This window comes from Macaca thibetana, chromosome 6 (assembly GCF_024542745.1).
Source record: "Macaca thibetana thibetana isolate TM-01 chromosome 6, ASM2454274v1, whole genome shotgun sequence".
Taxonomy (NCBI): domain Eukaryota; kingdom Metazoa; phylum Chordata; class Mammalia; order Primates; family Cercopithecidae; genus Macaca; species Macaca thibetana.
The window spans coordinates 140,137,800-140,160,790 of NC_065583.1; the positions used below are offsets into that span (position 1 = coordinate 140,137,800).

At 34.9% G+C, this 22,991-nt stretch overlaps 1 protein-coding gene across 6 annotated transcripts in view; it reads right to left on the reverse strand.

Annotated features, from left to right (window-relative positions):
* FYB1 (FYN binding protein 1) overlaps positions 1–22,991 on the reverse strand; it is a 163,380-nt gene that overhangs the window by 12,263 nt on the left and 128,126 nt on the right. For 3 of the 6 annotated variants that reach the window (XM_050793414.1, XM_050793415.1, XM_050793416.1), the window contains 8 exons: positions 20,931–21,090; positions 20,284–20,425; positions 16,658–16,680; positions 13,721–13,787; positions 10,357–10,382; positions 6,763–6,829; positions 3,912–4,011; positions 3,294–3,456 (listed from right to left, as the gene is read on the reverse strand). In XM_050793414.1, coding sequence (XP_050649371.1) covers positions 3,294–3,456; positions 3,912–4,011; positions 6,763–6,829; positions 10,357–10,382; positions 13,721–13,787; positions 16,658–16,680; positions 20,284–20,425; positions 20,931–21,090 — 748 coding nt within the window. Of the gene's footprint in view, positions 1–3,293; positions 3,457–3,911; positions 4,012–6,762; positions 6,830–10,356; positions 10,383–12,061; positions 12,200–13,720; positions 13,788–16,657; positions 16,681–20,283; positions 20,426–20,930; positions 21,091–22,991 lie in introns of all 6 variants that reach the window. The other 3 variants (XM_050793412.1, XM_050793413.1, XM_050793417.1) reach the window with 2 other exon arrangements.

Sequence of the window (22,991 nt, forward strand, 5' to 3'; positions counted from 1 at the left end):
ACTGTAAACTGGTTCAACCATTGTGGAAAACTGTGGCAATTCCTCAAGGATCTAGAACTAGAAATACCATTTGACCCAGCTATCCCATTACTAGGGATATACCCAAAAGATTATAAGTCATGCTGCTATAAAGACACATGCACACATATGTTTATTGCGGCACTATTCACAATAGCAATGACTTGGAATCAACCCAAATGTCCATCAGTGACCGATTGGATTAAGCAAATGTGGCACATATACACCATGGAATACAATGCAGCCATAAAAAGGATGAGTTTGTGTCCTTTGTAGGGGCATGGATGCAGCTGGAAACCATCATTCGCAGCAAACTATCACAAGAACAGAAAACCAAATGCCGCATGTTCTCACTCATAGGTGGGAATTGAACAATGAGATCACTTGGACACAGGAAGGGGAATATCACACACCAGGTCCTATTGTGGGGTGGGGGGAGGGATAGCATTAGGAGATATACCTAATGTAAATGACGAGTTAATGGGTGCAGCACACCAACATGGCACATGTATACGTATGTAACAAACCTTCACATTGTGCACATGTAACCTAGAACTTAAAGTATAATAAATAAAATAAAATAAAATAAATCTACAATTATTAAGTAACATAACAATTTAAAAAAAGAGAAAAAATCCAGTCCATAGAAAGTCTTTACACAAAAAGCAACATGCATATAAGTGCTACCATATAATCATGTGGTTTCCATCCCGTCTGAGATGTACCCCAAAGCCATCTAAGAATTTAGGTAGTTAACAATGAACTTGGAAACTGTAAAGTGCATTGATACTGCAGCAGAAAGAAAAAAGATATTTAAATGAAACTCTTGACTGTAATCTATCAGAAGTTTATGAAACCTTTTCACCTCTAATTCTTAGAAGATGACACATTCTAAGAGAACAGGAGACCTCCAGTATTTGTAATAGTACTTAGAATTATTGATGTTCAAGTAGAAAATGATATTAGATTATGTAGTTATTCTGAATGGCTACTTATTCTTAAAGTCTGCTGGTTCCTAGGAAGATAAGAGTCTCTTCTCTGAATTTCTCTTACTGGTGCCATATCTATTCCTGTCCATCGATATCCATACATGTTTGTTGATGAGATCATCACATCCTTGTTACTTAGGATATGTGAAGATCCATGCTGATCCAAGGACCAGCAGCATCAATTACCTGGGAGCCTGAAAACCCATAGAATGTCATGCCATTTTTATAAATGTAAGGTGGGAAAAAATAAGCAAAAAAAAAAAAAAAAAAAAAAAAGAAGAATGTCAGACCTCACTTCTACATTTTCAACAAGATCCCCATTGATGTGTATGTACTTCAAAGTTGGAGGAGCATTGCTTTAGATAAGACTTGCTGCTAAGCATGGGAGACTTAGGTCACTATGGCAAGATTTTCTTCTACCATACCAAGGGCAAGATATGCACAAGCTTCAGCTTGTGCCCCGGAGAGAGGTCTATGTGACAAATACTAGGACAATTCTCTGTTGTGAAAAATGGGAAATTTTTGGAAAGTAGAGGACAGAAAACATATCATTTAGACTTATCACCTTATTGAGACTTTTTTTTTGGTATTTAATTTTTTTTTTAGTTCAGTTTCTCTTATTTGCATGATTTTATAACATGGCTATAAATCCTACCCCAAGTTAAACAGCTTTCTTACTTTTTCTACCATATGTCATGAGAGATTCATCATATTACTATCATAATTTTCATTTAGAACATTCAATTGGGTATATTCATCATAACATTTAATAATTTAAAAATCTGAATTTTTAAATATTTTTTGATGCAATTTGATGCTTATAGTTCTTTTTACACTTATGGCTATTCCTTAAGGTAGATCCTTGCAAATCCTAGTCTGAATGGGGGTTTTCTTTGTCCCCTGGGGATCTTTCTACACATTATCTTCAGTGAACTTCCAATCTTAATATTACACTGCCACGGCTCTTTATCTTTTGTACCCACATTCCGTATTTTCCTTTGAAAAGCCAACCACACCTCCTCCGTGATAAGTTTTACATCCATTTCCTCCATCCTTGAGTCACTGTGTTTTATTCTTGAAACTCCATTTCAATTCCTGTCCCTGAATCACCTTCCTCCCATTAAAATTAAACTCAGAGTCCATGTTTTCCATGCAGATTGACTAAGCTGATATGGGGCAGCTGTGGTGGCTATTCAGTTTCAAATATAAGACAATGTAATTTTGAATTACTCTTCTCTGGATTTTAAATAAGCTTTTTTTTTGAAATTTGATAAACATATTTTCATCTGTCAGCTTTCTTTATTTTCTATTTTTTTGTTGTTGTTGTTTGTTTCTTGAGTCAGGGTATCGCTCTGTCACCCCAGCTGGAGTGTAGCAGTGCGATCATGGCTCACTGCAGCTTGGAACTCCTCAGCTCAAGTGATTTTTTCTGCCTTAGCCTCCCAAGTAGCTGGGACTACAGGCACACACCACTATATCTGGCTAATTTTTCTTTGATTTTTAGTAAAGACTAGGTCTTGCTATGTGGCTCAGGCTGGTCTCAAACTCCTGAGTTCAAGCAATCATCCTGTCTCAGCCTCCCAAAAGTGCTGGGATTACAGGCATGAGCCACCGCACCTGGCTCCCATCTGTCAACTTTAATAGCTGATAAAGTCAAAAGAGACGGGAACTTTTTTGGATTTATTTGGAATAGTATGTTGCACTAAGTGTGTTCAAATAAGAAATGAAAACAAGTGAATTTGCAAGATAAGAAAACTGGAAATTCTAGGTGTGAAATATCCAGAATTCTACACAATTCTGTATAATTTGAAATTCTACATAATTTTAAAACCAGGCCAGAGCAAGAGACACTGTCTACTTTAGCACAGTGGTTCTGACTTTAGTGTATACATGAACGAGGGAAAAAGTTATCATCACGTTTTTACCTGATTTCTAGAACTCATATTTCAGCAAGTCAAGGGTGAGTCCAGGAAACTGCGATTTTAATACACACACAAGGGCTTTCTGATGCTGATGGTCTGTAGGACTGTGTTTTGAGAAGCAGTAATTTGGCATTATTTTTGACACAGAGTATATAGATAGTATGTGGTAAATAAAAAGAGAATAAAATACATTGATTTCAGCACAGCATAATGACCAACTTCTGAACGATTGCCACAATTTACAAAGGATAGAGCAAAAAGATAGATAAGAGTTAGTAAACACAGAGTCGTCACTAAAACATGTCTGGTTGTTAAATTCTGGGGTGACATATATGTATATATTGTAGTATAAGCAGTGACTTACATTTCCCTTCTTCATTTCTGCAGAGAACTTTTGTATCATCTGTGTTTTGTATAACTTCTAGAGATTCACCAGGTTTTACCTGTAGATCTCTGGTTCCCCACTTTTTAGAAGTTACAGAAGTTGTAACATTAGTTGAATATAGGACTCTAATTTCACCATCATACTAAAAAAAAAGAGAACAATATTTAAATTATTGGTTTATGTGCATTATTGAAACAACTTATTTATTGATGGATTCATTAAAAAGGTATTTGCTAAAGAGATAATCAGTGTTTTAGAAATATAATGTAGGAATATTAAAGAAAATTTTGAGGGACAAACATCATTCATAACCTCATCAACCTAATATAACAATTATTTTAAACCTTCTTATTAAGGTTCAAAGGACAGCTAAATTTAGATGATTATCACAGTATGAATACTGTGCATATTATAGCTTGCTTAATCTTTTATAGAAATAAATTTAAATCTAAAATAAATTTTGTTCAAAATAAAAGGGTTATAATAGCTAACTGGAATATTGATAATTACACTTTAAAGTGTGCATTTTGGTACTTAAAAATCATTGGATTTTTCAGTAGAGCTTTATACTTTGTATAATATTTAGATATGACATACTTTAAATTTTTTCCTGAAGTCTTTTTCTTCTTTTTCCTGCTTTTTTAGCTTCTTAAGGTCCTTTTCTTCTGTCTTAGCTTTTCCAATATTAGCTCCTTGACTAGGATGGCAGAACACACATAAAACAACACTTTGTTTAGAAAATATTAAAAGAATAGTCCATAACAGAGACAATCCATAACATTATATTTTTAACTTTTTGTTTCAGTTAATTCTTTTTGTTAGAAATCACAGTAACTGTGGTCGTAATAAATGATGACATTTCATAATGTAGAAGGGTTTCCTCAAGTGAATATAGACTGTAAGAATTAAAATGGGAGTGAGAGATTAGATTCCTTCTTATACTGAACCACATAAAATCACTGAGTCATGGTTTAAACATGGTTGCATGTCAGTGGTTTCATATGACTTAATCTATTCTTAAACCTCCCTAAATTATCAACCCTTTCTAGATAATTATGTAGCTTGGCAAATGTCATAAGAAGGGATTTTTAAAAAAGAAGACTTCAAAAAAGAATCAATTTTTATGGTTTATAACATTTATATGTTATGTTGTTCAAATCTACTTAAAATGCAGCCAGAGTTTTGGTTAATAAAAAAAATATTGTGTAACAGTTAAGATTTTTGATATTATAAGAAGGAGCTTTAAAAAAAATGGCTATTATTGATCTTTATCTTCATCACTTTATCAATTGTCCATGTGTGTGTTTGTGTGTGTGTGTGTGTGTGTGTGTGCGTGTGAAAGACAGAGAGAGAGACAGAGGTGGGAGAGGGAGAAAGTAAGAAAGATAAGCACATCCTAAGTGTTTAGATGAGTTAACAGACTTATTTTTTTTAACTGCTAGGATCCAGGTATAGAAATCCACTATATTTTGTAGATACCAATTACCCTAATATAAGTGAATATACCTAAAACAGTGATTTTCTAGCCTGTCCACACAGAGGATCACCTGGGAAGCTTTTAAAGGATACTACGGCTCTTGCCCAATTCCTGGACATTCTAATTTAAATTAATTTTAAAATTTAATTTAGTCTGAGTGAGGTCCAGGTAGTGATGGACACATTTTAAGAGCTTCCCGCATGATATTAATTTGTAACCAAGGTTGAGAACCATTCACTAGGGTTAAATTATGAATGGTAGGGAAGGACTGTAGATATCTTTAGTGAGCATTTTCAAAATTAGAATATAAGAATTTTTATTTAGATGATCTAAGATAAAGTTTTGTTTGTAACCAATTTATTTTAAGTTTAATTCTCAATTTTGGAATCTTAGCTTTTAGTTCACTCATTGTGGAAAGAATTGGCACAATATCTAGCTCAGGCTCTGCGAATGCCCGCAGTACTGCCTGCCTGTGGTAGTCTGGGCATTTGTGGAAATACTGTCCCAGATGAACTCTCTGGGGCAATCAGAATATACATGAAACTTAGAAATGCCCTACAAGGTATCTTTTAAAAAATTTATTGAAATTTATTTAAAAATAGAATACGACATTGGAGAACACAAACTTGCTTTAAACTCTGAAAATAAGCAAAATGGGGAAGAAAATTGTCCATATCCCATAAAGCTTAGTCAGCTGGGGTTTATTTTGTTTGAAGAATACAGCCAGTGTGTGACTCTGGGTTCCTAGAGTGATTTTATGGAATGTGATGGCATTTCTACAGTAATATAAAGCAAAAACAAAACAAAACAAAACAAAAACAAAAACAAAAAAAAGCATTAACAACTGTAAAGGATTGAAATACCACTGGTGAGAAATAGTAAAACTTGAACGTATTACTGAAGATTCCATTTTTGTTTCACGGAGAATTAAAAAAAGGGCAACGATTCTCTTTTCATGTTTGTTATTTGTGTTGCCTGTGGAACTTGATCTTCATATATGAATGATGGCATATTTTCCCTTCAGAGTCTTTGATCTTGATACTCTCTCTAGTTCCATAAAATTAGTTTAACAATTTTGGCAAAAATTAATACTTAGCGTTTACCAATGCATTTTTACCAGTACAACTCAGAAGACACCACTTACTGCATTCCATTTATGTTACTTTCATCCTTTATTCAAATACAAGATCTTTTGAGTCATCTTTCTTTTTTCCTGAAAAAGCTAGATAGGTGTTCTTGCTTTTATACCCAGTATGTATCAAATCATTTCATGTATTTATTGGATTATGAGAAAGCATCCTACCATGTTATTTTCTATTTCAAAAAAAAAAAAAAATCCAAAAGACACTCCTTTTGTATTACTTGATATTAACTGATTTTATACAATTTTAGCCTAAAATTAATTTTTTAACATTTGAATGTAACCTACCTAAAAGTCCTTTTACAAATAAATCTTTTTTTTTTCTTTTTTTCATAAAGGAAACTATCTTGTAGAAGACAGAGGTGGCTTGAACAAGATGGGTGAGGGCTGAGATGTAAGCTAAGAAGTATATTCAAGAAAAAAAGGTTTGGGGAAAACAGTACAAATAAAGAAAGGAGAAGAATCAGTGGAGACTAGTTGTGACCAAGATCTTAAACATGTTTCCCCAGTGAATGAATGAATAAATAAACCAGACATCAGTGAGTCACAGGCCCAAGGTTAATCAGGAAACAAGGAGCAGAACCAGGGGGATTGAAGAGAATGAGGGGAGAAAGGGATGGAGGTTGGGACAAAGGATTGGGGGTACCTACTCTCAAATCTCGCAGGGAGGTAGAGCTGAGATCGGAAGGAAACACAGCGTTAGAGAGGAGATCAGAGCCAACAGGATCACACACAGTAGACACACAATCCCACTGGCTTTTTATTTCAGTTGAATTTTCTTGAGTATTCTCGTTTTCATTACTTCATTGTAATGAAAGCATTTTAATTACCTCATCTCTGCTGATGAAATAGGGAAATCAGAGGTATCCACATCATCGTAAACTTCATCTCCCATGTCTAACAAAAGACAAAATATCAAAGGTTGAAGCACTGTTAGTTTAGATTTTGATATGAGCATTCAATGACGTTTTTAATATAAAGATTGCTTCAAGGACAATAAAAGTTTTCCTAGTGTCTCGGTACATTTCTCCTGGAAGCATTGTCTGCTTCTGAAAGGGGAGAGGTTATTACTTGCCATGGGTTAAATTATCCTCAAAAAACCAGTGACCACAATGATAATCATTGTTATCTGGAAGAAAACTCATGGAACAGTGGCTATGACTATCTGAAGATCTACAAGTGCAATGAATGTCAGAAGTGGCAAATTGCTGATAAACAAATCAACATTACTGGCCATTGGCAGGATGAAGTGGAGATAGAAATTGAGATTCTTATGGGATTTAGGGTGCTGTGATAATATATATCATCCTATTTAAATGTCTCCCTCCTGCCTTCCTTCCTCCTTTCCTTCGCCTCACTGATCTGTTTCCCATTACCTTTTGCCTTACAGTGATATTAGGAGTGGCACCACCTTTAAATGGAAAGATTATTTCTTTTAACTAAATACTTCTGTTACATGTACTGAGAAACAGTATTGGCAGAAAAGTTGTCGTGACCTTAACTGGTTCAATGGCTTTTCCAATCATTAGAGCTTTTTCTCCCTTCTAGACTTCTTTTTTTTTTTTTTTAATTTATTTATTATTATTATACTTTAAGTTCTAGGGTACATGTGCATAACGTGCAGGTTTGTTACATATGTATACTTGTGCCATGTTGCTGTGCTGCACCCATCAACTCGTCAGCACCCATCAACTCGTCATTTACATCAGGTATAACTCCCAATGCAATCCCTCCCCCCTCCCCCCGCCCCATGATAGGCCCCGGTGTGTGATGTTCCCCTTCCCGAGTCCAAGTGATCTCATTGTTCAGTTCCCACCTATGAGTGAGAACATGCGGTGTTTGGTTTTCTGTTCTTGTGATAGTTTGCTAAGAATGATGGTTTCCAGCTGCATCCATGTCCCTACAAAGGACACAAACTCATCCTTTTTTATGGCTGCATAGTATTCCATTGTGTATATGTGCCACATTTTCTTAATCCAATCTGTCACTGATGGACATTTGGGTTGATTCCAAGTCTTTGCTATTGTGAATAGTGCCGCAATAAACATACGTGTGCATGTGTCTTTATAGCAGCATAATTTATAATCCTTTGGGTATATACCCAGTAATGGGATGGCTGGGTCATATGGTACATCTAGTTCTAGATCCTTGAGGAATCGCCATACTGTTTTCCATAATGGTTGAACTAGTTTACAATCCCACCAACAGTGTAAAAGTGTTCCTATTTCTCCACATCCTCTCCAGCACCTGTTGTTTCCTGACTTTTTAATGATTGCCATTCTAACTGGTGTGAGATGGTATCTCATTGTGGTTTTGATTTGCATTTCTCTGATGGCCAGTGATGATGAGCATTTTTTCATGTGTCTGTTGGCTGTATGAATGTCTTCTTTTGAGAAATGTCTGTTCATATCCTTTGCCCACTTTTTGATGGGGTTGTTTGTTTTTTTCTTGTAAATTTGTTTGAGTTCTTTGTAGGTTCTGGATATTAGGCCTTTGTCAGATGAGTAGATTGCAAAAATTTTCTCCCATTCTGTAGGTTGCCTGTTCACTCTGATGGTAGTTTCTTTTGCTGTGCAGAAGCTCTTTAGTTTAATGAGATCCCATTTGTCAATTTTGGCTTTTGCTGCCGTTGCTTTTGGTGTTTTCGACATGAAGTCTTTGCCCTTGCCTATGTCCTGAATGTTACTACCTAGGTTTTCCTCTAGGATTTTTATGGTATTAGGTCTAACATTTAAGTCTCTAATCCATCTTGAATTAATTTTCGTATAAGGAGTAAGGAAAGGATCCAGTTTCAGCTTTCTACTTATGGCTAGCCAATTTTCCCAGCACCATTTATTAAATAGGGAATCCTTTCCCCATTTCTTGTTTCTCTCAGGTTTGTCAAAGATCAGATGGCTGTAGATGTGTGGTATTATTTCTGAGGACTCTGTTCTGTTCCATTGGTCTATATCTCTGTTTTGGTACCAGTACCATGGTCAGCGTGGGCGGATCACAAGGTTAGGAGATTGAGACCATCCTGGCTAACACGGTGAAACCCCGTCTCTACTAAAATTACAAAAAATTAGCCGGGCATGGTGACGGGCGCCTGTAGTCCCAGCTACTCAGGAGGCTGAGGCAGGAGAATGGCGTGAACCCGGGAGGCGGAGCTTGCTGTGAGCCCAGACTGCGCCACTGCACTCCAGCCTGGGCGAGAGTGCGAGACTCCGTGTCAAAAATAAAACAAAACAAAATATAATAAAATAAATTAAAAATTAAGGAAGAATGCTTACTCTCTGCAACTATTAATTGCTCTACAGCCAATGAAGCTGAAGAGATTGAGTTGAAGAAATTGCAAGTATTTTAAGGAGTCATTACCGTAAAAAGTTTAAATGCTCTCTGGTAGTGGCAAGGAATTGATTTCCTTTATAAATTCCCCCCCTCCATATCCTCCACCCTCGTGTGTACTCAGGTTAATTAATTTCACACGATGAAACTTGCTTAGCTGTATGAAACATAAATACTTTGAAAAATATCATCTAGAAGGGTCAAAAGCTACTACTCCGTGCACATGCACTTAAAACATATTTAAGAACAACAAGCAATTCTAACAAAACCTTATTTTTAACAGAATTGATTACTTTTGTTCCATTTTACACCTACTTTTTGAAGAGTTAATTGTTTGAATACTTAAAAAATATTATAGATTGGAATACAAGCTTATTATCAGGCACTGATCAGTTTGAGTTTATCCCTTACATATTTTCACATAACTGAAAAGAAAGCTCTAATGTCAGATACAGGGTCTACAGACGAATAGATTACCTGTGTGTTGGTTTTTCTTTTAATATACTTATAAGTTAAAATAAACAAACTTTTTGAAAGTCCCTGAATATTCTTAAGACAACATTTTATTTTGTTCAAAGTAAATTTTAAAAACATCTAAAGATCTGTCTCAGCAGGGAAAAAACAGTAACTGATTGAAATTGTATAAAGAAGCTGTTATATTTAACATTTTCCAAATACAATATAAACTGTCCATTTAAATATTCAAAGAAATTAGATTTAGAAGAGCATTACTGGCATGTAATCTGGCATGTTTTTAGATATCCTTATGCCGAAGTCTCATGTATCAGGCTTGGACTGAATTGGGGCTGGGGGACACAGGGAAAATGGGTGCTCATCCCTTCCCACTTATCCCTAACCCAATAGTGGCTCCTGGAAGAACAGTTTAAAAACTATCAATCTTTTTTATTTTTCTCATCTTGCTATTTTATCATTGAGCACCTGTGGCCACCCATGGTAAAGTTACTTGCTCAAGGTTACATAATTTATTATTTTCAGAGTCAGGACTTTAATGCAGTTACTGTGACTATATCCAATGCTTTCGCACTACCACACTGCAAGAAATGAACATGTAGAACATACTATTAGTTTTTGTTACTTACCCAATTGTTTAGGAGGAGCAGGGAAACTACAAAGAAAGTGACAACACAATTATAATCAGACTAACATGAACACAGAAATTGATTCAGTTATGTAGGAGAGTATAAAGAGGCAACAGCCTGGAGGCATATTAGGTTACTTCATCTGTTGACCATTATTTCTTTCTCATCCTCCATTTCTCCGCTAAGTCCGTTTCTGTTTATCAATTTGGAACTTAGCAAGACAATTTTTGAACCCCAAATGTTTGCCAAAACTTGCAGAGTCAAGATACTCAATTGGTTTATTTTGCCCACAGCCATTGGATCAAAATTTCCAGATTTGTTATATGAGGTTTGGGTATAATATCACACCAGAGTAAATGAAAAGGATTCAGTATTTTGGAGGCATTGTGACATACATATCTCTGCCTCCAAACTGCTTATTTAAAGAGTAGAAATACAGACTCAAAATTAACAGAGGTCATAGGAATATGACCATGTTTCCCAATATGTGCATATATATTCCCAAAAAGGAAAATGGTGAATAAGAGGAATATTTACTTAAACCGGGGAGTGACAGCTTATTAATTAAAGTGATCTGAAATCAGGATTAGGTGGCATTTAGCTGCAACATAAGAAGACCCATGCTTCTATTTTCTGAAATATGACTTCTAAATACACACCACACACACACACACACCCCACGGAAAGAATGGTGCACAGGACAGAAATGACTGGTTAGAATAGAGTGTGAGGGATCATTAATTCAAATGATCCCAAATCAGATTTGGATAGTATGTAATTGAAGCAGAAAAAAAAACCCTCTCATTTTTCAGTAAGGGTTATATTTGAGTAATGCTGCTCAAGAGAAGAGAAGGTTTGTTGTGTTTTCCTAGAATTTCAAGTGTACTGTGTATTGACTTGTTGCTTTGGGGTTTTACAACCCAATTGGGAATGCTATATGGAATTAACATCTTATAAAGACTTAAGCTAAATGTGGTGAATTCATGAGGTAAATATAAAACAGAAAGATTTTCTTGTATCAGGGAATATGATTAAGATTTTTCAAATTCATATATGTGGAATGTATACTAAAGGGTTATTTTTGGAATGGAATGATAAAAGTTATGCCTTAGATTTTACTTGGACAAACTTAAGTTATTTAGAATACTTTTAGTACAGGGAAAATTATTAATATATCATTATAGCATAACAGAGTTAAAAGTCTTTAATTATTGTATTTAGAAAAAAATTCAAAATTATGTTCTTTATTTCAAACTATTAAAAAAGAGTGTATATTTTGAAGAGTATTCAATATAAAATACTCTGTAGTAAAATGTGGCATTGGAATTGTGAGTTTTCAGATGTAATGCTGTATTTTAAAAGGTCCTACTAAATGGGTGTGTTAGTGTTTGTGTATGACTGTGTGCATGAGCGTGAGAGGGTATGTGTGCACTTATGTGTACATGTGTGTTTTTGCACATTTTTGTGAAGAAAGTAAAATATATCTTTGAACTGCAGGATGATTTCTGAGTACTTGGCCTTCTTTTATATAACGCATGACCATAAAGGTGACACATAAACCGGGCTAAGGTGATTAATAGAAAATTGCATTAAGGTGATTTAAGTCTATCAGAATTTGGTTATTGCTTATAGAATATTAGTAGCATTTGATTAAATACATATTAGTGTAGTTATTGTACACTGGATTTGGTTGATTGACTCTTACGATGAACCTTCATTATTGTCTGACTCAGAGACTTTAGGTTTCTCTCGTATACTTTTCTTTTTGTCATCTTTTCCCTTTAACATCTTCAAAATCCCCCAGGACCACGTATTACTCTTCTCTTGAACCTGTAGTGTGGAGCTTTGGAGCATGCAGGCATTGATCAGAATGTAATAATCAGTGGCAAGTGAAGACATTGTGTGGACATTCAGATTCCTTATAATTATACCACATTAGTAATTCAGGCAGTAAACAACTCATTTTATTGGACAAAATAGTGTTATTAAGTTTATAGATCGTGGTGATTGAATACCGCTTCTATGAACTTGATCTTTTTTTTCTATTAAATGAGAATTCTCCCACTTTTTAAAATGTGAAGCAAGTCCCTAAGGATTAAGTTTTAAACAACTGGGTGCAGTGGCTCACACCTGTGATCCTGGCACTTTGGGAAGCCAAGGTGGGAGGACTGCTTAAGCCCAGGAGTTTGAAACAAGCTTGGGCAACATAGTGAGACCTCATCTCTACTAAAAATAAAAAAACATTAGCTGGGTGCAGTGGTGCACACCTGTGGTCCCAGCTGCTCAGAGGCTGAGGTGGGAGGATTGCTTGAACCTGGGAGTTTGAGGCTACAGTGAGCTATGATCCTACCACTGCACTCTAGCCTGGGCAACAGAGTGAGACCTGGTCTCAAAAAAAAAAAAAAAGCTTGAGCATCAATTTTGCTTTATTTATGATTAAAATGAAGTAATTAAGAAATCTTAGACTGGGCATGTTGGCTTACATCTATAATCCCAGCACTTTGGGAGGCTAGGGCAGGCAGATCACCCAAGATCAGAAGTTCGAGACCAGCCTGACCAACATGGAGAAAACCCATCTCTACTAAAAATACAAAATAAGCCAGGTGTGATGGCGCATGCCTGTAAACCCAACTACTTGGGAGGCTGAGGCAGGAGAATCGTTTGAACCTGGGAGGTGGAGGTTGCGGTGAGCCGAGATCGTGCCATTGCATTCTAGCCTGGGCAACCAGAGCAAAACTCAAGTCTCAAAAAAAAAAAAAAAAAAAAAGAAAAAAGAAAGAAACCTTAAACTTTTAAATATGCCATTTAAAATGGAAAAAGCAAATTTATTTTCTTACTGACCTAAAGTATTTTTATTTTTATAAATTGTTATAATTATTATAAATGAGCAGATATTTATTGTTAAGCTAAAAGATTAAGTATTCAATTCTGGTTCTGCCATAGGTAGCATAGGTCTCAATTTATTTGGGTTTCCTATATTATAATCATGTTATTACACAAGGGATAGCCATGCAACTGATAAACTCTTCAGGGACTGTTGTAAAAGTAAATTATTGATCAATAAAGACTTTATTAGAAAAGGCTTAAAAATATCCTCAACACCTGTAATTTATCTTTTTTTTTTTTTTCATTTCACTTGTTTTGCTATAGTTATTGAGGTTCTTCCAAACAATCAAACATTTTGTTTGAAGTGTGGTGCAATTACACTTCCCGGTTTACAACTGTTGTTAATTAAACATTCAAATCATTTGGGGTAATGTAAGAAAGGACACTATTTTCTGCTTTTTATTTTAACTGGAAATCAAAACTAAATTTCAATGTATATATAATAATTTGCAAAAAGCAGTTCACTGATTATTCTTACCCATCATCAGCATCTTCCTCTTCAATCCCATCATAAATGTCATCATCTGGTGGTGGAGGGAATATCCCTTCATTTGGATTGGAGGAAAACCTTCTGTTAATTTTATAATTTGGTTATGTAATGATCACTCAGGTTTTCATTATAAATCTTCCTTATTTAACTGCAGAGAACATTTCACTTTCATATAAGCCATTTAAATAAAAAAACACTATTTTCCTACTATCCCATAATTACTTACTTTGTTGATCATTTTATAAAGAATTCTTAGGGGTGAAATTACAATAACAAAATGAGGGCTAAGAGGCACTGTGGACTTCAGTTGAAAGGAATGAGGGTACAAAAACATTGGAAAAAGTAAACTTAAATAGGAGATGGAGTTAAATATTTATTGTGGAAAAAGAAGTGAGGAGGTGATATAAATCTAGCTAACTAGTTAATGGTCAGGAGACATTTAGGAAAAGATACTGATCAGGACACAAGTGAAGAAAAGCAGTGGGATGAAAGGTGAATTTGTAAATATTGATGGTAGTTGAAACAGAAAGAAGTGAAAAGTGACTTTTTAAATACACATTTTTGAAAGTTAAACTGTTTGCAGTTTCATTTGTTATTCTACGCTCCTCAGAAGACTTGCTATTTGACAGATATTTACTTAACAATTGTTTATTGAGTAGTTTCTATGTGTAAAAAATATGTAGAATGACCTTGAAATTCGACTTTTAGTATGAGAACTTTTGCACTGCAAGGTGTTAGATCAAATCCCTTATTTTGGTGCTGGGAAATATAGGGGCCATTGAGTTATAGTCAAGGTGACTAGACAGGTTATCATCTAAACAAAAACACTTCTGAAAGTGAAGGAGAATGTTGTTTTTAATTGTGCTCTGATGACTGGCATAAATCAAGACTGTCCTGAACACACTGGAGTGGAGTCACCATATGATCTGTAACAAACTTAAAAGGAAGAAGTGGTTTACTCAGAGTCACTTGGTGGCCAGCTCTAGAATCCAGTTTATTGACTCTCAAGTTAGTGTTCTTTCCATCATATTAAGATCTCTCTCATTATTTGTAAACTAAAGCATTTTTTTCATTAATATACACAAACATGATGGAGACTTATGAAGAAGTTACTCATAAAAGTGCATGGTTTCCCATGCTCACATATTAGTATAATTAATATCGTTAAAAGGACCATACTACCCAAATCAATTTACAAATTTAATGTAATCCCTATCAAAATACCAATATCATTTTTCACAGAATAGGAAAAAAACCCCTTAAATTTGTATGCAATAAAAAAGAGCATTAATAGCCAAAGCAATCCTGAGCAAAAAGAATAAAGCTGGAAGCATCACACTCCTTGACTTCAAATTATATTACAGGCTGTTGTAACCGAAACAGCACACCGTTGGTATAAAAACAGAAACAAAAACCAATGAAACAGAATAGAGAACCCAGAAATAAAGCCACATATTTATAGCCAACTGATTTTAGAAAAAGGCACCAAGAGCATACACTGGGGAAAAAAACACCCTCATCAGTAAGTGGTGCTGAGAAAACTGGATATCCATATGTAAAAGAATAAAACTAGGCCCCATGTCTCACCATATACAAAAACCAACTCAAGATGGATTAAGGATTTAAGCATAAGACCTAAAAGTATAAAACAACTATAAGAAAACATAGAGAAAACATTCTAAGATATTGGTCTAGGTAGAGATTTCATGACTAATACCCCAAAAGCACAGGCAACAAAAACAAAAATAGACAAATGGGATTATATTAAACTAAAAGCTTCTGTACGGCAAAGCAAACAATCAACAGAGTGAAGAGACAACTTGTTGAATGGGAGAAAACATTTGCAAACTATTCATCCCCAAAGGGATGAATATTCAGAATATACAAAAACTCAACTCAACAGCAAAATTCCCAAACAATCCCATATAAAGGCAGGCAAAGGATCTAAAAAGACATTTCTCAAAAGAAGACATACAAATGGCCAACAGGTATATGATAAAATGCTCAACATCACTAATCATCAGGGAAATGCAAATCAAAACCACAATGAGATATTATCTTACCCCAATTAGAATGGCTGTTACCAAAAAGAAAAATAATAACAGATGCTGGCGAGGATGTGGAAAAACAGAAACTCATACTGTCGGTGGGAATATATATTCATACAGTCATTATGGAAAACATTATGGAGATTTTTCAAAAAAAACTAAAAATAGAACTATCATGCAATCCAGCAATCTCACTACTGGATATTTTTCTGAACGAAAGGGAATCAGTATATTAAATGGATATCTGCACCCCCAAGTTTATTGCAGCACTATTCACAGTAGCAAAGATATAGAATCAACCTAATTATCATTGGATGAATGGATAAAGAAAATTTGGTCTATACACCATGAAATACTCTTTGGTCATAAAAAAGAATGAAATCATGTCATTTGCAGCAACATGGATGAAGCTGGAGGTCATATTAAGTGGAATAAGTCAGATATAGAAAGACAAATACTGCATGTACTCACACATATGTGGGAGCTAAAAAAGTTTATTTCATGGAAGTAGAGAGTAGTGATTGTTACCAGAGGCTGAAAGGGATGTAAAAATGTGTTTGAGGGACATGAAGAGAGATTGGTGAATGGGTACAAGCATACGGTTAGATGGAAGGAATAAGTTCTAATGCTTAATAGTAGAGTAGGGTGACTATAATTAACAACAATACATTATACATTTCAAAATAGCCAGAAATGAGAACTCGAAATGTTCTCAACACATAAAAATGATAAATGCTCATGATGATGGATAGCCTAAATACACTGACTTGAACAATACACATTCTATGCATGTAACAAAATAACACATGTTCTCCATAAATACATGCCAATATATGTATCAATTGTAAAACATCATTTTAAGAAGTGTGTGGCTTACCTCCACTTCCACTCTGACTGTGGCTAGAAAAAAAACCCAGAAATACGAAGTTAATCTATGAATTACTTAGCTAGGAAGAAGACAGGTACATATTCTGATCAGTTATTCAAAAGAGAAATAACATTCCAGTTGAAAGTTCTTAGAATGTTGTATATGAAGAGGAAAAAACCTTTCTTATCATCAGAGATGGGTAATTACAAGGCAAAAAAACAAACAAAAACAAGAATTAAGTTAATTATAATGCTACATATGATATACAAAATGATGATATTGTTTGCTTTTGATATTTTTCTATGAGGTTGTTTTCAGATGATACATTATTACATCATTCACTAGATGGACCATTAAAACAAGCCCCAAGGGTATTATTATTCCATGAGTCACATAGCACAATTATCATTGTGTTAAATTAAATTATCTTTCAATATATTTTGACCATAGCATTTTACTCTTAGTCTAATAGCAGTCATTTTTCTTTAAAGGGAGAACTCAAAAACTTGAATTCTCATTCAGGGGGCTTTTATTTGGTATGACTGCTGACTCTCTAAATCCAGATTGCCTATGTTTCTTATTTAGTTTCATATCATTATATATTTTCTCTATTTTAGCATTTATGTTATAATTGTCTCTTTTCCTGCCTATATCTCCCACTAAAATGTGATTTCTGTGAGATCAAAGGAAATGTAGACTGTGAGAATGGAAAAAATCCCAGAAGTCATCTCTTCAATTCCTTCATTATACAGAAAAGAAACCAGGCTCTGAGAAATTAAGTGACTTGACTACACCCACTTTTACATCTAGCTGCACTCACTATACCCCCAGTTTTCCACGTTGGTTAATCTGCCAGCAACAGATAACAGTTTAATGTTAGTGTCTTAGAGGACAATTATATAGTACTCATATCTGATTTCCTAACGTTAAAAGTAAGTGAAAGAAATTGATCTGATGCAGATCTCCTGTTAAATTTGAAATAAAAACATAAAGTTGCTGTCAGGAACTCTGTAGGAAAACATGCTGTAAATGTCTTCCTATATGAATAAGGAACTGCTTTTTGAAGAAGTTGCAGTACACTCTCGCTTGCTTATGTACCATTTTGACATTTATTTTTCCTGACTCTTCCCTCTGAGCTTGATGCATGAAGCAGGCAGTTGGAATTATGCGAAGAGCTGCATTCTGCTTGGCTGCCACTCTTGGCAGATACTTTTCATCTTGGATTTTTATACCAATTTCCAAAGAACAGGGTTGTTGGAATAAGGAGCAAAGCTCCTGTTTTATTTCATGTCTAGAGCAATTATTCAATTTCCTAAAATGGTCGTTTAGAATGTATAATATTTGACGAAGTGAAGAAGAGGTAGAAGGAGCAGGGCATGACAGGAGAGGAGAGGGAGAGAGATGTATATATGAAAGGAAGAAGGTTTGCTATGAAATGGTAGAGGGGTATTTGCGTTTGCAATTCCCTTTTCTTCAATGTTTCATATTCGCTGTAGATACTGCTTTAGTGGAGAAGAAAAAGAGAAGGGCAGCTGTCAGGGGCTGTGCTTTGAAGCCTCAAGTCTGCTCCCTGAGTTTGAAGCACTCACAGCCATTGCTCTTCACTCTAGGGAATCAGGAAAGAGCCAGTAGAGTGCCTGAGTCAGGAGTCATGAGCAGGAGGGAGAAGATGATGCCTTCTCTGTCTCTTCTTGCCAGGGCAAGCTGCCGGCTACACTCAGCATCTTCCCTTTTTCTAAGAACAAAGCATGTTCTGTTATGAGATCTCTGCCAGCAGCAGCTGCAGTTTCAAAAATAAAACATGTATAGAAATGGCTTCTTCTTTAATTTTCTTATTAAGGGTGCATAAGGAGGGCTAGATGCTAGTAAATACTGTGGAGCTATACTCATTTAAGATACTGAGCATTAAAACCATACAACTCTTCTAACTTCCTGCTTTTACTAAATATAAGATTCTTTTTTTGTTACATGTTTACTAAAGTAGAGCAGGATTTTAGAGTTATGGTATGTATGGATTCAATAAAATGGGAAAAGGTGATAATGCTAGTTTTGGGAAATAGTCACCCAATATGGTTAAACAAAGTTTCATTTTAAGAATATCATTTTTTTCCTGGTTTTATTATTTTTTCTTGAGTATGCACAACAGTGTAAATACGCGTTCATTAATGTAACTGGAATTCTTTCACCAAAAATTAAGGAAATGTGCTTTTTGAAAAACAAACAAAAGGCACATGCAAAGTATATACATTGGTAATATACTTGACATACTTATGAAAATTCTGGAAGTTATAGAATATGACAATTTGGAACTTCATCTGACCCGAAAACTGGCATTTACAGATTCACACTAGGTTGATGTTTGACTAAAGTCAATTAATGATCTCCAAACTCTAGTGTATGCATTGTATATTTTGGTATATGTTGCATAATTTATGTTTAGAACATGGTAAGAAGCCATAGCAGACTATAATTCATTTTAGAAAGACAAAACTGCTAGAACGTGGCATAACAAGTTTAATTGATACTCTGATATAAAAGATCATAAGAGGAATATTTAATTCTTCATGTGCTTTTTCAGTGTATTACTAATTTGGTGTTTTAGAAATGGCTGACAGTGAAGATTGCTTCCTTTGGAATTTGAGTTTTGAAGAATGCAGACACAGTTTTACCCAGGTGAAGAGCTAGCACAGGTTGTGTATTTTAGGATCACAATGGGGGTTTCCTAGTTTTACAAGGGAGTCATCAAAAAAAATAAAAATTCTGAACTGGACTAGAGATTTTCCTTCTTTTTTCCTTTCAACTTGAGGGGATTATGGCTTTAACTGAAAATGGAAGTATTGGAGGAAAGAAAGAATGAAAGGAGAAAGGGAACAGAAAAGTACAAAAGAGACAAAAGAATGACAAAAATAAGAGCTGGAACAAGAAGAAGAAGAGGAGAGATGGAGAGAGAAAGGAAGCAGAAGACTGAGAAAGGAAAGAAGAGAAGGAGAGGTACAAGGGAGGCATGGCCAATCTCTTCTCATTGGTCCTCCAGAAAAGATGTTCTATTCTGTTCCTCTATACCAGGAAGGTGTTCCCATAATTCTTGAAGTGAAGATCATTTTAATCTAGTGAAATGGGCCATGGAAAGTTAGACCCTTAATTGATACCTAGGGATCATTAAAAAAAAACAGAGTTTTTACTTTTAAAGAGCAAACTGAGGTTACCATAAAAATTATTTTTTGTCATATCTTCAAAAAATAACAAATATATTTAGAATCAGAGATCTATGAGAAAAAATGGGCTAAATTTTATATTTTATGCTTCATATTTTACCAAATCATATTTCTATTAGGCATATCCCTAAAATCAAGTCATAATGAACATTATAAAAGTGTTTTAGAATGACAACACATTTTACAAGATCTGGCAAATGGCCCACTATATTTCAAGTAGCATTTGATGCATATAATCAAAAGAAAGACTATAGAGTTTCAAATGACCTTTCACTCATGTTGGGGTTATTTTAAGTGGTCATTTAGTTTAGTGATAGAGAGCAGTAGGAGTTATGGAGGGTAAAATTCTAGGATCTTAATATACAAAATTTCTGACAAGGAGACAGTTTGATCTGTTCTACAATATGCACTTGCACGTACCTGCTAATATTATCCTGCTCTGCAACATCATCATATACTTCTTGGTCATCTTCAATAGGTCTTGACGGGGCACCAAGAGAGTCTTTTTTCAGTTTCAAAGAATCATAGTCAATCTCTACAGCAGTTGTTTTAATATAGCCATCTACCAAAAAGGGAAAGGTTTATGTTCAGGCAACTGTAGTTTAAATATTTTAAAGTTGTGAATAAAATATCAATTGCACATTTGCTCTTTAAACTTTCCCCTGATTTATTTTCTTGTAGTTCTGATTTGTAGACCTCCCAGGTAGACCCACATTTTACTGTACTCTGTCAAAGTCTAATCCTGTTGTAGTTTAATGTAAGCCTACCTTCTATTTTAAATATTCTAAAGTGATTCACATGAAGCATTTTTTCTTTTTAACATCAATGAAAAACCTAATGCTGTTTGTTCCTCCTGGAATAATATAAAACTTTACATTGTTTCCCACAATGAAGATAACAGATGAGGTGAAGACGGAACTATACCTGCCATTTAACATTTTCCTCCCTTTGTCCACTCTGTAAAGTACTCCTAACTTGGTGCCTATGAGGAGTTCTGGAGGAACATGCACATTGAATATTGCCTCACAAAGAAAACACTTTGAAGCCATAGAAAAATTTGCACTCACATGAACCCCTGGCTGTTCTGCCCAGCCATTTTCCTTCTGGGTTGTCTGTGATACGGATGATTTCAATTTGCTCTCCTTGCTTGAAGCTCAGTTCATTCTTTCCTCCTTTGACATCACAACAAGCTTTTGCAAGATGGATGACTTGAATAGGGCCTGTTAGCTGCAAAGAGAAAACAATAATCAGAAAAGATTTCCTTATAATTTAGAAAATCTTCAAGGAATGCAATTTTGAAAGATACTAAATCTACAACTTGTGAACCTACCTATAACCAACATTTACAGGGTTTAACTAGAAATTGGGGGCTGGGCGCAGTGGCTCAAGCCTGTAATCCCAGCACTTTGGGAGGCCGAGACGGGCGGATCACAAGGTCAGGAGATCGAGACCATCCTGGCTAACGCGGTGAAACCCCGTCTCTACTAAAAAATACAAAAAACTAGCCGGGCGAGGTGGCGGGTGCCTGTAGTCCCAGCTACTCGGGAGGCTGAGGCAGGAGAATGGCATAAACCCGGGAGGCAGAGCTTGCAGTGAGCTGAGATCCAGCTACTGCACTCCAGTCTGGGCGACAGAGCAAGACCCCGTCTCAAAAAAAAAAAAAAAAGAAAAAAAAAGAAAAGAAATTGAGGGTGAATGCTTTTCTTACAGGAGGGGTTAGGAAAAAATTACAGGGGCCAAGCAGGACCCGTTAAGGACAGGTGAATATGTGCATGGGGTCAGGAGAGTGAGGCAGGGATCTGTTGGCCTAGGAATTCTGCAAGAGGCCTGTAAAGGCAGCCCCCAATAACTGAATAGCACTTATGTACAACAATCCATGCTGTGTGCTACATGTCTTTATGGAATATGCCAGGATTCCATTTGGAAGATGGAGTTTTTTCCCCTTTCATTGTTTGTAAAATTGAAGCAGACATTACCTGCTGTAAACAAGACAAAATTTCAGAAATGAGCTTGCAAATCAAAAAATAGCAAGCAAATGTTACATGAGGTCTTTAAAATTAATATTCTGAATAGTATGGTGGCTTATTGATAGAAGGGTAATGATCTTGGTTAGACCATGAATCCCATATTCTTAATTTTCTAATCCTAAATTGGTGTCTTTTCAACAGAATTTCTTGAATCTTTTGATATGCAAATATGCAAATATGCATTACGACTTTTGAAGAAGCTCTACCTTTGATTTATTGAATTTATGATGACATTAATTATAAACATATATCATTATCATGTACCACTAAGAAATAAAGAAAAGAATGTAAGTTAAATTATGATATGCCATGATGCTGATGAGGCTCAGTTCTCATATTTATTTAATTTTTTTTTTTTTTTTTACCTATTATGTATTATCATCTTGTGAAAGGAATATAGGTGGTGAAGTCCTAGTCTTGACAGACTTTTAAGTTCATATTTAATGGTATGATTTCCATACCCTATCTTTTCTCACTGAAAATATTATTTGAATGAATGAGTGAAATAATGTAAAGCTGATTTCTCCAAAAGAAACATATGGAAAAACTTCACATAATTCCTTTAAATCTACAAACAAGCTCTCCATGGAAAGTATGCTATATAGATTTTTCATAAATTAACTGAAATTATTTTTTCCCTTGAAAATATAAACATTGGTAGTCATGCATTCTGTGTAAGTAAAATGTTCTAATATTAATACTGTAATCATAATTTTACTTATATATAGCGAGCTTTTTCAAAATCAAATGAGAATCTTATGATACAGTGCCTGCTATGCATTATTTTAGTTCCGTAACACACTTTCTGGAGTAGTATCATTTATTCTCCCTTAAAAGATTAAGCATCAGTGGCTCAGAAAAGTTAAGTGATAAGCCCAAGATTACATAACTTGTATGTACCACTGGAATTTGAATCAGTTCGTCTAACTGACTTAATGCTATATGTTTTCCTTGCACCATGCTTTGAACCTTTGCTTTAATACAATAAATATTCTGGGAAGTTATATATAAATCATTTTTTAAAAATTTGAGCCACATATTAAATGCTCCAGAGAAATAAATATTTAAAGAAAGCATACTGTGAATTCTTTTTGAAAGAAT